Here is a 14,129-nt window from a genome sequence, read left to right on the forward strand (position 1 = left end):
AATAATTGTGTCCTGTTGCTTGACATAGTCGGCAGAGTATCCTTCACAAATGTCACACATGAGCCTGGAGAAGGATCCATGGCATTTAAAGCTAGAGGCTGCCTTGGTTTCATCCGCCTTTATTCTGTCTCAACAAACAGCCATTAATTCTGCTTTCCTCTGTAAGAACAAACTCTTGTTTCTGCTTTATCTGTCCTGCATGTTGTTGTTTGTGACATACTAAGAGAGAGACAGGTTGTGTGTGTATAAATATTTGGGCCAGATGTTCAGCCCAAGGACATCACAATTTGCCATAAAACAATCTTTTTACCTGGGTTTTGAGTGCTCAGAGCATCATTTTAAGATCCGGAGTCCCTGCCATGTTCTGGACCAGAAACTGGCAGAATGAAGGGTATAGTAATGGGATGGAGTTCAACAAAGTCATGGGAATCTTCCAAAAAGGAATAAAAACATGTTGATAATTGTTTAATGGAAGGCCATCTCCAAGGAACAGAAGGGCTTCCCTTAGCTTTTTGCAGAAAGAAGCGTGAACACTGAACAGAAGAATGAGAAATTAGAGGACTTTCAAGAGGGCATTTTTGAAGGAACTATTCAGGAAAAATTTAGTTGGTTAAAGGATCTCTGAAACAATAAAAATAGATTAACATTTTGTTTGTGCACAAACAAGTTTTGCTGGGAGCAAGGGAGGCTCAAAGGATGTTTTTCTTCCTCTGTTCATTTCATTAGAACCTGCCTGCACTTGATTGGATTCCAAGTTCTGCTGGTAATGTCCTGGATATCACTTAAATTCATTCTAATACCTCTAAAATATTCTCAGTTTTGTGGTATTAAAATATTTTACATCAAACATTCTTATACAATTCCAATAACATGCAAATGTTTGTGGAACGCTTCACTTGCCTGAATCCAAAAGTAATTTCATAAGAAATTCTGAGCAGCTTTATATGCCAGGTAGCAGTCTCTAATAAGCTAAGAAGAGCATAAAAATAAAACTGTAGTTTTAGAATTAATGGCTGAACTTTATCAGATATAAACCAAGGCCTCAGTTCCCCAAGGTCTATTAGTTTTCCAGGTCTACATAACATCTGCTATTGTGCTAGGGACTATGGCAGAATTCATAGATGAGTAAAATGTGGTTTCATCCTCCAGGAATTCACAATCATCAACGGAGACCACCTGTATGCAATGTGCCATGCTAGAAGGCAGATGGTGATAAGTGCTTGGGCAGGAAAAGGTTAACTCATGATGCCTGGGTTGTTCCAACCCTGCACATTCCCCAAAGAGGTCTATTTCCAGGATTTACTTTTGGCTGGTTCCTAAGAGCTAAGCACTGAGCCTTGGGAATGTTTTGCCTGGTAAGAGTGTTTTGTATGCCTGAGGCCTTGGGCCATGCTGTACCACTTTGGCCACATAATTTACTCTAATAATGGGATGTATCATAAACATCCATTTTTGGTGTGTAGTGGGGGCTGGAGTATGAGTAGCCGAGGTCAGTCACGTGGGTGCTGCATGCCTACATGACTGACCTCCAGTACCAAACCTGGACACTAAGGCTTCTCTGGTTGGTGACACTTCGCATGTGTTGCCATGTATCATTATTGGAGAGTTAAGTGCATCCTGTGCAACTCTACTGGGAAGGGACACCTGGAAGCTTGTATTTATTTCTCCTGGACTTTGCTCTATGTGCCCTTTCCCCTTGCTGAGTTTAATTCATTCCTTTTTGCTGTGATAAATCATAACCATGGATACATGGTTTCTGAGTCCTGTGGGTCCTTCCGGCATATCATTGAGTCTGAGGTTGGTCCTGGAGACCCCGATGCAGAGTGCTATAGGAGAAGAACAAATCATATCATAGAACTGTGGGGAACCCCTCTACCCATGAACATGCCCATGAACAAAACTGTCTTCCATGGCATTGTCTCAAATGTAAGATAAAACTCAGTGGCCCACACGTGTATTCACATATATAATTTTTCTTACATGTACATCTGATTTTCCATCTCCTTTGATTAAAAGGATTCATGCTCAAATAATACATTTTGGGACAAATAGAGTGGCTTATGCTTGTAGTCTCAGCACTTTGGGAGGCTAAGGCAGGAGGATTGCTTGAGGCCAGGTGTTTAAGACCAGCCTGGGCGACATAGCAAGACCCTGTCTCTATGGGGGAAAAAAAAGAAGAATATATTTTGGACTCCTTCGCATAGATGGAAAGCCTCTTAAAATGTGGCTTCGATTTCTATTCCCAGCTTCACACCTGGTGCCTCTCTCAGCTCATAGCTGTGTTACAATTGTATCAAATTTCCAGCGGTGTCTCAGGCTGCATATCCAGACTGCTGCTAATTATCTTTCTGCTCTGAATGTCTTCTCTTCAGCAGTTTGGGGTCTCTTCTCCCTACTTATTAAATGACTCCTTCATACCCCAAAAGCTGAGCTGAAATATTTTCTCCACCACATAGCAATGAATATTCCCCAGTGTTCCCTGCCTTGCCAGTCCATATAGAGTTGCATTATAGCCATTATTATGTTGTTTTGTGAGACTTTGATGTGTACATTTCCCCTATAGTCTGTGAGCTCCTAAGTGCCGTGCCGCGTGATTCAGCTCTTCATTCCAACTGTCTAGCATGGTGCCCAGCACCCAGTAGCTCCTAGGAAAATGTTTATTAAATGAAGGGACATGCGCTTACACTGTGAAAGGAAGACAATGGGCCCCAAGAAGATGTCAAGGACAGTGGTTTCCTAAGGACTATCTGCTGAGTCTTTGATATGGACAACTGAGATGCTGGTAAACAGCCATGGTTAGGGAAATTCCCCAACAAGTATGTTCCAGAAATAGCTTAGTGCAAGGAATCATCTTTCCACAGACGACTTAAGACTCGTGGATCACTCTCTGGTTTACTTCTAACAAGGCCAGACACAGACCCTCCAAATTTTCGTTTTTTGTCTCATAAAGAATTAGCCAAACTGTATCCACTGACCAACTGGAACAAATGCTTGTAACTAAACTTTAGTTAAGCTTCTCTCCCTTCCTTGGTTCCCTGAACTTTGGCCCCTTCTCAGTATAAGAAGAGACCCCTCCTGAGACCAGGCTGATCTCAGGATAAAACATTCTCTAATCGACTGTGTGATCACGCCACCTCACTGGCTCACCCTGTGCATCCCATGCCCGCACCTGGTTCATTGTAGCCTTATTTACTCCTCTAACAAAACAAACAAAAAACTCCTTTTTGCCTAACCCTTAACACATTTGCAGATCTTGTGGTTGGAGCATTCTTGTTATTGCACTAGTTCTATCCTCCATTGAAAGAGTCCCCCAACCCCGCTTGCCATAACAAGAGACCCCTCCTGAGACCAGGCTGATCTCAGGATAAAACATTCTGTAATCTACTGTGTGATCATGCCACCTCACTGGCCCACACCTGGTTCATTGTAGCCTTATTTACTCCTCTAACAAAACAAACAAACAAAAAACTCCTTTTTGCCTAACCCTTAACACATTTGCAGATCTTGTGGTTGGAGCATTCTTGTTATTGCAATAGTTCCATCCTCCATTGAAAGAGTCCCCAAACCCTGCTTGCCATAATCTGTTTAAATAAAGCCTCTCTTTGCCAATGTCCAGAGTTTGTTTTTATTTAATAATATCCCCTGGCTGACTGGAGAATTCAAAGCATGTTCATGCTTCCTTATTAGTGAATAAAACAAAGTGCCCATGATTCTCAATGTTCTATTTGCATATATTCTAATAGTTTATTAGTTTATTTGCTGAATTCAAAGAGCATCATCCACTTACCTCTAACCCTGATGAGTTTACTTTGAGTTTACTTGAGTCTATGTTGGTTTATCCCCAGGTTTGTAGACTCCTTGTCTGTCTTGTGCCTCTTTCTCCTATTCCCCAGATTTAAGGTAAAAGCCACACTCCATGGGCCTTGGGTAGGGAAATGCTCAGTTTTCAGGCTCCTTATGGGGATTCCCTAGGCAGCTGAAGGCACCTCCTCCTTTAACACCTCATAGAGACTCAGGCCCTGGTCCTTCAATGCATTCTTGACAACAGTGGTCCTCAACCAGTGATGATTTTGGCCTCCAGGGGAAATTTGGCAAGGCTGGGAATATTTCCGGTTATCACAACTGTGAGGGGGTAGTTACTAGCCTCTAGTGGGTAGAGGCCAGGGATGTTGCTAAACATCTCACAATATTCAGGATAACCCTCTGCAACCAAGAATGATGTCCCAAATGTCAATAGTGCCAGGTTTGAGAAACTGATTTCCATGAATCTTACTGATTTTAACAAATTAAGCCAAGAACATTTACTTTTTCAAAAAAATGAAAGCAGGACAACACAACTTTTCTAAGGGATATATAGGCCTTTATCCAATTGTACTGGGACTGTTTTTTCTATGAGGTGCTTAAAGCTCTTGCAGAAAAAATAATCGACAATCTGACAGAGATTTATTGATTAATTTGCAATGTTAGGTACAACATAGATAACTTCATCACATGGTTACAATCCAGTATTTGTGCTTTGTAAGATAAGTAAACATTTATTTGAGCACAACAAAAGTCTACACACAATATTCTGGGATTGTTTAAAAAATAAGTGTATTCTATTCCATTTGATAGCACAAAGAAGCACATTTCAGCGTGAATTGATGGATATATTTTAAAACTGGGCATTTGGTTAATGTGTCAAATTAAGCATAATAACCTAAATTTGGACTATTTGAATAACAAATGCCTAATGAGCACTGGGCAAGTATCCTAGGATGGGAGTGGGGAAGGAAGTATGGCTTACAAGGGAGCTTTCTTTGCATTTCAAAATGTGGATGATAGAGCAGGTGAGGCCAGCATTCATGGTGTGGGAACCTGTTCACATTTAAAATTACTTTGTGATCTTTAAAAATAGAGTAAAAGTATAGTATATCCAGAAATCCTTAATAAACACCTCTTTGATCAAGAAAATAAAAGTCCGTGTAGGTCATTTAGTTGGAAGGAAAGAAGATTTATTAGGGGGACATTAGATACCTTTATTTTTCAAAAGAGTAAATCTCTGTTATTAAAATAACTAAAATGTGACAAAGTCTTCTTTTCCCCCAATTCAAGGCTGATATCTACGAGTCAGGGAAAGTCTATGATCCTAACTGATCATGTCAAACACAAGACCATTACCCTGCTTCTGTCATTATAAATGTCACTGGAGCGGTGTGTCTGCTGTACAGGTAGCAGCACATACGTGATGAAACAGGCCACTGAGCTCAATGTCAATATGTGACTTTAGACAACAATCTCTTCATATTTTAGGAAGCTCGAAGCTAACTCAATATATTATTTAAGACAATAATCTCTTCATAATTTACAATAAAATAAAGTGAAAGTTTGTATTTCATATTATTCAAGACACAAGCAGATTTTATCTGAAAAGACTTTTTTTTTTTTAAATATGAAAGCTTTCTCTTAGGATAAGAATTATGTAATCATGTTACGCAAGTAATACAGTGATGGAAACAAGACAATCTTTTATCTTCTTCTTCTTCAGTTGAATGCCAATTGACAATAGTTTTCTGCTTAGCTGGGAGCCCACATACTATTTGGGAGAAGTGGGATATTTATCAGTGGCTGCAGGGAATAAATGAAATCACCTCAGTAGAGGACACTGCTATACTTTTATCAATGTCCACTGACATTGATTTGAAAGTGGAAATCTTTTGTATAAAAGCCTGGGGATTTCTCACCCATATCTTAAGGATTTCTCCAGGCTGGCAGCCCCTTAATATAATCAGAAAAGTAAAATATAGGTTACAGAATACTTTTAAAAATTATTCTGACCACTAAGTTTGTTTCTAGTTGATTCATCTAATTAGAGACATTACAAATCATTTTATGTGATTAAACATATGTGAGTGTTGTTTTCCTGGAGACTAGGTCTCATTATAAGCGTTCTAATTTGGGCCCCATTGAATTTTTTCTTTGTCCAGCCCTTCTAATCCAAGCTCTTTGGAACTCACCCACAAGTTGTATGAATTTGGACAGACCTATATTTTGCTTTTCCTCTGACTTATTCTGTATGCAGTGGATTTGAGTAGCAGATTTTTTTTTATAGTTCTGCTAATGTGATGTGATGTTTTGAGAATGTTTAGAGCATTTAGAACAAACCACTGTAATCTAACTTGGAATAAAGGGAAGGAATGATCTATAGGGCAGACTGTCTTATTATCCCAGTTCCAGGAGCCAGTCAAAGAGACTCAGTCTCCCATCCTTCTGCTCCTCATGCATTTTGCAGTACTGGACAACTGCATGGAAGATATCACCCACTTTCCAGGACTTCCGATGAACCAGCCGCACGACATCTAGAAACTAAAATAAAACAGAGAGTTAGGGCTCACAGAGTACAGGGGGTCCTCAAAGCTACCTCATTGAACCACTCTCACGAAGCCAATGGCTCTCCAGTCTCTATTTAAATGTCTCTAGTGTCAGAGGACTGTTTTCCAGGATAATCTATTTTCTTTTTAAAGATTTCAGATTGTTACTGAGCTTCATCAGTTGAATTTTTTTTTTTCACAGCAGTTTGCCATTCATTGATTGCAGAGGATTATGTGGAATGAGACTAATTCTTTTTTTTAAGAGCCAGTCTTTTAGATATTTAGTGTTTTCTCGGGTCTGCTTTTTTCTTGGTTAGACTTTCTGTAATAGGACTGTGTATTACAGCTCCCAGTCCCTTCTATTTCTATCACAAATAAGATCTCATTGGGTGTGTAAATTTAGACCAAATAAATCAAGTGGTAAACTTTGAAGCAGGACCACCTATTGGTTCTTCATTCCATCCTGAGAAGCAACTCCCTCACCCTGCAGGCTAAGATCAAGGATCAAGAAAGCCTGGCTTTCCACAGCCACAGGATCAGGAAAGATGGAGGAAACACCTTATCTTTGTCACCTGGTTATTGGTACCAGTTCTATCAGCCACAACCTAGAGAGAGAGTCTGGATTGCATGTGAAATTGAGGGCTTGAAGGGAGGAAAAATGGGGAAATAATTATAAATCATTCTCTTCATGGAACTGATGAAGTCCAGTGTGAAGGACTCTCTAACTCCTTAGGTACTTTTTTGAGGAAAGATGTAATGAAAGCCAGGAACTGTAGGAAATATTTTAACACATGTAATCTCATTCAATTCTGTCACAACTCTATGATGTGAGCATTTGCAATGAAAAAGATGTGGGCTTGAAAGATTAAAAATTGTCAGTAGGATCATGGTCTTCTAACACTTCCGTACAATGCTCTTTCTACCACCGTACCTTTCTGCATTTTGGTGTCAGAAGAACTATGAGCCTGCACATAGTAGGGGCTCCATGCATATTTGCTGAACGACAGAAGGGATGCAAGACCAAGTGCGAGTCAAATACATTCAAAGATCTCAAGGAGACTGTTTGGAATATGGATAAGTAAATTCTGTGTTCTTGATATTTACATGGGGCACTGGAAGAAAAAATAGGCTGGAAATTTGGCACTGTTTTATGAGGAAGAGAGCCTTATTTGCTAAAAAGATGAGGATTGTGGTTCAGTTACTATTTCTTCAATTTTTTTTCTAGGATTTTTTTTAATTAATTATTTTTATTTTTATTTTTTTTTGGTATTTGTTTGCTCAAACTTTAGAGATCAGCCAGGAACTGGAATGCTAATTTCTTTCCAGTTTGAGTATGTTAATTCATTTCAGTTACTGAGAAGTTGTCTCATAGAGATCCGCTGTTAAATGATGTTTCTTCTCCCAGCTGTGATGGTACCAACTATTTGCACAGTTACAGTAATCAGTGCTTTATTGTACTCACTTGGCTTGTATTGGCTGAATCAAAATAAAGCAATTTCCTAGGCTGGAAAACGACATCCTTAACTTTTAATACCTGGAAACATAAACATTGTCTTAAAGAGTGTTAGGATGTTGTGAAAAGGGAGACAGATAGGAGGCAGATGGCAACCATAGACAGCAATCTCCCAGCAGAAGGACATCTTAGCCATCTTTTCATATCTCGTGCCTGCACATAGTAGGCGGTGCATGCATATTTGCTGAATGACAGAAGGGATGCAAGACCAAGCGTGAGTCAAATACATTCAAAGATCTCAAGAAGACTGTCTGGAATATGGATAAACATTTAGCATCATTGAGGATGAACTTTCACTAAGTATTTATTCTTGAGTTTTAGGTAATGTATTTTCACATATATAATTTAAACATGCATATCTTGAGGATGTTGCTCAATAATTTTCTATTGCAGGAGTGCTCCTCAAAAATGAATGGAGGTTATAGATCTAGGAAAAGGCTGAACAGAGCCTGGAGTAGGAGAGTGGTGGGCAAGCAGCAAAATAAAAGCTGGTCATGGGGCACGTTTCTTATCACGTGGTGACTGAGTGGGAATTTATGTTGTGGGGGTGAGATGTGGGGCTGCTTCATGCTCATGGTAACAGCCACGGTGGGCCAGCTCATTCACTCCCATCAGTCTCAGTGTCAGAATTTCAGAGAGGCTGGGCGCGGTGGCTCACGCCTGTAATCCCAGCACTTTGGGAGGCTGAGGCGGGCTGATCACGAGGTCAGGAATTCGAGACCAGCCTGACCAATGTGGTGAAAACCACGTCTCTACTAAAAACACAAAAATTAACCGGGCGTCGTGGCGTGCACCTGTAATCACAGCTGCTCAGGAGGCTGAGGCAGGAGAATCGCTTGAACCTGGGAGGCGGAAGTTGCAGTGAGCTGAGATCTCACCACTGCACTTCAGCTTGGGTGACAGAGTGAGACTCCATCTCAAAAAAAAAAAAAAAAAAAAAGAAAGAAAGAAAAAAAATTTTTAAATTTTCAGAGAAAGTATTCATTGCCTGGGACCTCTCACCACCCTTCTTAGCTTCTTGTCTATCTGATTCTTGACATTTTAGGAACAGGCTAAAAACCCTTTAGGTTAAGGCTTTGCTAATGAGGAAAATACTCTTGGGAAGGGGAACATTTCAAGCAGCTATTAGTGATTTATGGAGATCCACAAAAATAATTTTGTGAGCTGTTACTTATATCTAAGAGTGTATGTAAGATCCAAGCCATGATTTTGATTGAACAAAGGAATGATGACATGCGGCTTCGGAATAGCGGTCTTGAAGGGAATAAAGGGGAGAAAGGCTAAAATGACAGCTTTTGTATGATTCCATTAAGCAGGCTTTTCCTCACTCTCCAGCTCTTACTGGAAATCTAGAAAGTAGAGTTCCTAGTGCAGAAGGCCTGGACATTGAGTTTCTGAGGTCTCACTGGGAGAGGCTCACAGGTTGTTGATTTGTTTCTCGAGACTTCTCTAAGGTATCCCCAGTAGTCTTGGCGCCTCCTTTCACTTAGCAAGTCTGTAAAGATTCCATTGATGGAAACATGACATTTGCCTTGGCTCCTTTCTGTAAACCATGGCTCACGGGACCACCTTATCCCCAACTTTTATCTCTCAGTCATTTTCTGGGTGGGGGAAGAATCAAAGCTCTGGAGCAGATGCCAATATTTGCTAAACTCTTCCCAGAATTCTCTCTGCCTTATACCTTTCTGGAAGCCCTAGCACCAGCTTTCTTCCAACTATTTGGGGCCTGGGAAGGAGAGTCTCTCCAAAGTTGTCAAAATAACCCACCAGCTAGGCCACTCTGTGTATAGTTTGTGGTGTGGTCACAAGCTGGAATCTGTCATAATTTCTAAGTCCAGGCTGATATCCCAATAAAGTGGCATTTAAAAATGGTCTGGCCCCACTAAAGAGAGCATGCTCTGAGGCTATGATGACTTAATCTTGGATATTGAGACCTGGAAACATCTTTGGGGCTGATGAGCAAGATCTCTTGTTTTCTTTTCTTCCATTAAAAAAAGGTAAGAATGAAAAAAGATTGTGAAGAAGTCAGAAAAGGACATTCTAGTTCTTTACTGGGCTTTTAAAACCACGTTTTATTTAGCAGCGAGTCCTAGAGCTCTCATTGTGCCTGTTCATGCTATTGCCTGGGTATTTTCACAATCAGCTTTAGCAAGTCAGGATCTGAGTTTTTCTTTCCACTGCATTGAAAAATAAAAATGAAAATAATTTCATTTTCTGCCATTTCACAATCAGTAATAATTAGGTTCCCTTCCCATAGATCATAGTTGGCATTTCTTTGAGCAAATATTTTGTCTTAAGAAACTATATGATGGTATATCATCTGTAGACTCATTTGAAGAAAAGTATAAGATAGGAGATAACTTTTATATTCTTAGGTGCATTTAGTAAATTAGATTAATTGTTTACAAAATTATATCATGAAATCTATGGGAGTTGTTGCAAGTTGTGCAATTTTTTGGAAACATTCAACTTAGATTTCTGAAAGCAACTACCTTCTTTTGCTCCAAGGCAGAATTAGATTGCATTAAGAGTAAGTGAGTTGGTCCGTATATTGCTCCTGCAATTAAGGCCTGTAGAGCTTACTAGCCTTAGCCTTGGCTGCACCCTGGAACCCCAGGCACCTTTACAAAACCCTGATGCCTGGGCAGCATCCCCGGAGAAGATTCTGACCTAATTGGTTGGAGCACTGGAGTCTGTAAAACCTCCCCCACGTGACTCTAACATGCACTAAATCTGACTAAAGGACTCAGTTCAAGGCACTTTCTTATGATTACAGATGAAGAGCCTCAGTATCGAATTCTTCTAATTTTCCCCTTCCTTTCCAATGAGTTTCTTCGAAACTGATAACCTTAACTGTAGTTTTTTTTGTCTTTGTATTTGCAAAGGTAAGTCAAAAGGCAATACCATCAAACTGGAGACTATTATTCTAAGTTAAGTAACTCAGGAATGGAAAACCTAACATCGTATGTTCTCACTCATAAGTGGGAGCTAAGCCATGAGAATGCAAAGGCATGTGAATGATACAATGGACTTTGGAGATTTAGGGGAAAGGGTTGGAGGCAGGTGAGGGATAAGAGACTACAAACTGGGTTCAATGTATACTGATCTGGTGATGGGTGCACCAAAGTCTCACAAATCACCACTAGGGAACTTACTCATATAACCAAATACCACTTGTTCCCCAAAAACCTATGGAAGTAAAACAAATTTTTAAAGTCAATACCATCAACATTTTCTCCTTCATTTTTCTTCCACCACTTTGTATGTAAAATAGAGTAAGAAATTAGAGGGGGGCACTCCTTTTCTGACGCCCACTTTCTTAGGAAGGTAAGCACATACCCCTTTCCTCCTTGGGCACATTCCTTTCTCTTCACTGCCCCCATAAAAAGGACATAATTCTCAATGCAGGCTCAAAGATGAGAAAAATACCAATTTACTGTGAGAGGCAAGTCATCGGCTACCCCAGCTCAGAGAAGCTCACTGAATTCAGAGAAGAGCTGGAGAGCAATGATCTTTGGATCTAAAAAACCGGGACCATTAGCCATGTGCGTGTCTTTTATTGGCCTTGGATTAATTAGATTAAAGTTAACTGATGTCAACGTTTACAAAGTGTTTTGGATTATCGGATGTTAGGATTTTCAGCAATCTTTCCCCTGGGATTTAGGATACTTTAAGGCCACCACAAATTCTGCCGCTTGTCTAAGATATTTCTCTGGAAGGAGGTCTCAAACTTTAGTGTTTATCAGAATCACATCACTTGTGGGAAGTTGTTAAAAATGCATATTTCTAGGCTACACTCCCAGAAAGTGACCAGGTCCTAGAAGGGGCCTAGCAATCCGATTTGTGAATAAATGTCTGTCCCACACAACTGTTTCATATCCACGTGGCTCATGGGAACAGTTTGAGAAACACTGTTCCCTGTGTGCTTCTTATTTCCCTTGTCCAGAACAAGTTCCCATCATATCTCAAGATTGCTGTTTACAATCTGAGCCTCTCTCCATTTATATTCTTCTTACCTTTGGTCTGTTCTAAATTGGAATGTAAAATCTAAGAGGGTAGGAAGTGATGTCTCTTGCTCACTGTATCTCCAGGGCATATAACAGTGCCTGGCATTTGTAGATGCTTAAGACCTGATGAATGTTCTGAATGTATGATTTTCAGGTGCATTTAGCTTTTTAATAATTAGATAAAACATAAGTGAAAGGGAAAATTTGAAAATGAAGTACCATTTGTCACGAGAGGAGTATATTAGGCACTCAGAATGTTTGGAATTTGCCTTTTAAGTTGAACAAAGGATGGAATTAGTGGTGAGTTGCCTTTAGGTGCCCTCCAACTCCAAGGCCAAGTTCCTGGGCAGTGGTGGGAAAGATGAGCTGTTTCATTATGAATTCCTGAGAACCTGTTCCCTAGCACATACCTCCCTTTTCACAAGGCAGGAAGGTTAGTAAATTGGGAACACCGTAAAATAAAACACATAGACTAATTAGCCCAAAAAAATTTTAGGATTCACACAAATAGGAACTCAGGGATTCATCTGTGAATATTGTCCAATACCCTAGTGACAGTGGGAAGATGACATTTTCTGGACTTTGTAGAGACGTTTCTTTAACCTTATCTAAGCGGATGAGAAACTAATGAGACACCGCTGTTCTCTTATGACACAGCCTCCATGGAAGACATGCTCTCTTTTGTACACCACTTGAAAATGGCCATTTAACTACCTGGCTAATGATATAACATCCAGAATAAGGTCCCCAAAAGTACTATTGATAAAAGAAAGATTATGAAAATGTTGCTTAAGGGTTTTTTTTCTTTAACTAGTCCAGTCACAGACAACAAATGGTACTTGTATTTGTGGAAAAGCCACTATTTGCAAAGAGTCTCAGATGACTCATAAGAAAAATTAGGAGACTTTGTTCCTAAAATTACATTATTTAGAATTAAGGTTCTTGAGCTGGTGCTAATTGAATAAGTGAAATATCATTTAATATCCTTCTTAATAACATTAGCAGAATGTCTATTTTCTCAGAAAAATAGTTATATCCAAAAACAAGCATTCTCTTTGAGAATCGAAAATCAGGTCGAGATAAATACCAAGTCAGGGCATGATTTGTGTAACTCAGGTATTTGTGAGTCACCTCTTACCCTTGTACCGAATGGGGATTTATGAGACATATATTCACATAACATTGTTTCTTCAAGAAGATACATTGTACAAACATCTATTCCATTCAGATACCACCTGAAAATCTACCATGTCATGCTCTTATTCAGGGAGTGGCAGGAGATAGAGTTGGAACCAGCTCCTCTTTCATTTTCCCGTGAGCCTGGGAATGTATTCCTGAGAATGTTTTTCCCTCCTCTACATAGCAAGGGGTCTTTGGGACAGTGTATGGCATGGGGGTAGGGTCACACGTGATTATGCTTTTTTATTGCACCCTTTGCTGCTGAGTTGTAAGGTCAGAGGAGAATTTATCAAATAGCGAACCGCTCAACACCTTGTAAATGAAAGTATGACAAGTATAGGAAGGTGCCTAGAATAATTTTGGGTAGAACAGCAGGCAGACATAGGCATGAAGGGAAGTGTTAATTACCAGTTGGAAAAAGGTTGAAGTGAGAAAGGGTATGAAAAATGAATTAGGTCTCCTTTTCAATTTTTCCTGTAGTCGATCCCATGGACTAGTGATGCAGAAATAGAGAAGCTGTTCTAACTACTGTAAGCAGGGGCAAGAAGGTAAAGAACATTTCATTTCAGGTTGCTAGATTTTGGCACTGAGAATTGAAATGCAATTACACAGTTAAAAAAATCCAGATTGTAAGCCCAAGGTCATTTAACTTGAGAAAGATCCTTTTAAAATAAAGAACTACTGAGAAGTATTTTATGGAGAAAACAGGGCACAGGGGCTTGGCCTGGGAAATCGTTCATGTACCCGATTTGCTCCTTAGTCAAAAAGCTTCAATAATATCTGTTCTGTTTTTTCACAGGCTTGTTGAGAAGCAAGTAGGATGAGGCACATGGAGGCACTTTGTGACAATAAGACATGAAAATCCTACCCGGTGGCTTGATAGGCAGGATCCTAAAACAGTACTCAAGGTTTTTCACCCTAATCCCTGGGACCATGAATAGGATGAGATATCATGCCCTTATTATGCTACCTTACATGGCAAAAAGGATTTATCAGTTACCTTTGAGTTAATCAGAAACCTATCAGGTGATTATAATCTAAAATCTAATCACACATATTCTTTCTTTTTTTTTTTTGAGA

At 39.7% G+C, this 14,129-nt stretch overlaps 1 protein-coding gene across 5 annotated transcripts in view; it reads right to left on the reverse strand.

The window, feature by feature from the left end:
- Positions 1 to 4,281: 4,281 nt before the first annotated feature.
- Positions 4,282 to 14,129, reverse strand: part of SPHKAP (SPHK1 interactor, AKAP domain containing) — a 195,625-nt gene continuing 185,777 nt past the window's right edge. For 3 of the 5 annotated variants that reach the window (XM_054478460.2, XM_063648027.1, XM_063648029.1), the window contains one exon: positions 4,429 to 6,345. In XM_054478460.2, the coding sequence (XP_054334435.1) occupies positions 6,202 to 6,345 (144 nt within the window). In that variant the 3' untranslated portion in view covers positions 4,429 to 6,201. Of the gene's footprint in view, positions 6,346 to 14,129 lie in introns of all 5 variants that reach the window. The other 2 variants (XM_054478461.2, XM_063648026.1) reach the window with 2 other exon arrangements.

This window comes from Pongo pygmaeus, chromosome 11 (assembly GCF_028885625.2).
Source record: "Pongo pygmaeus isolate AG05252 chromosome 11, NHGRI_mPonPyg2-v2.0_pri, whole genome shotgun sequence".
NCBI classification, from domain to species: domain Eukaryota; kingdom Metazoa; phylum Chordata; class Mammalia; order Primates; family Hominidae; genus Pongo; species Pongo pygmaeus.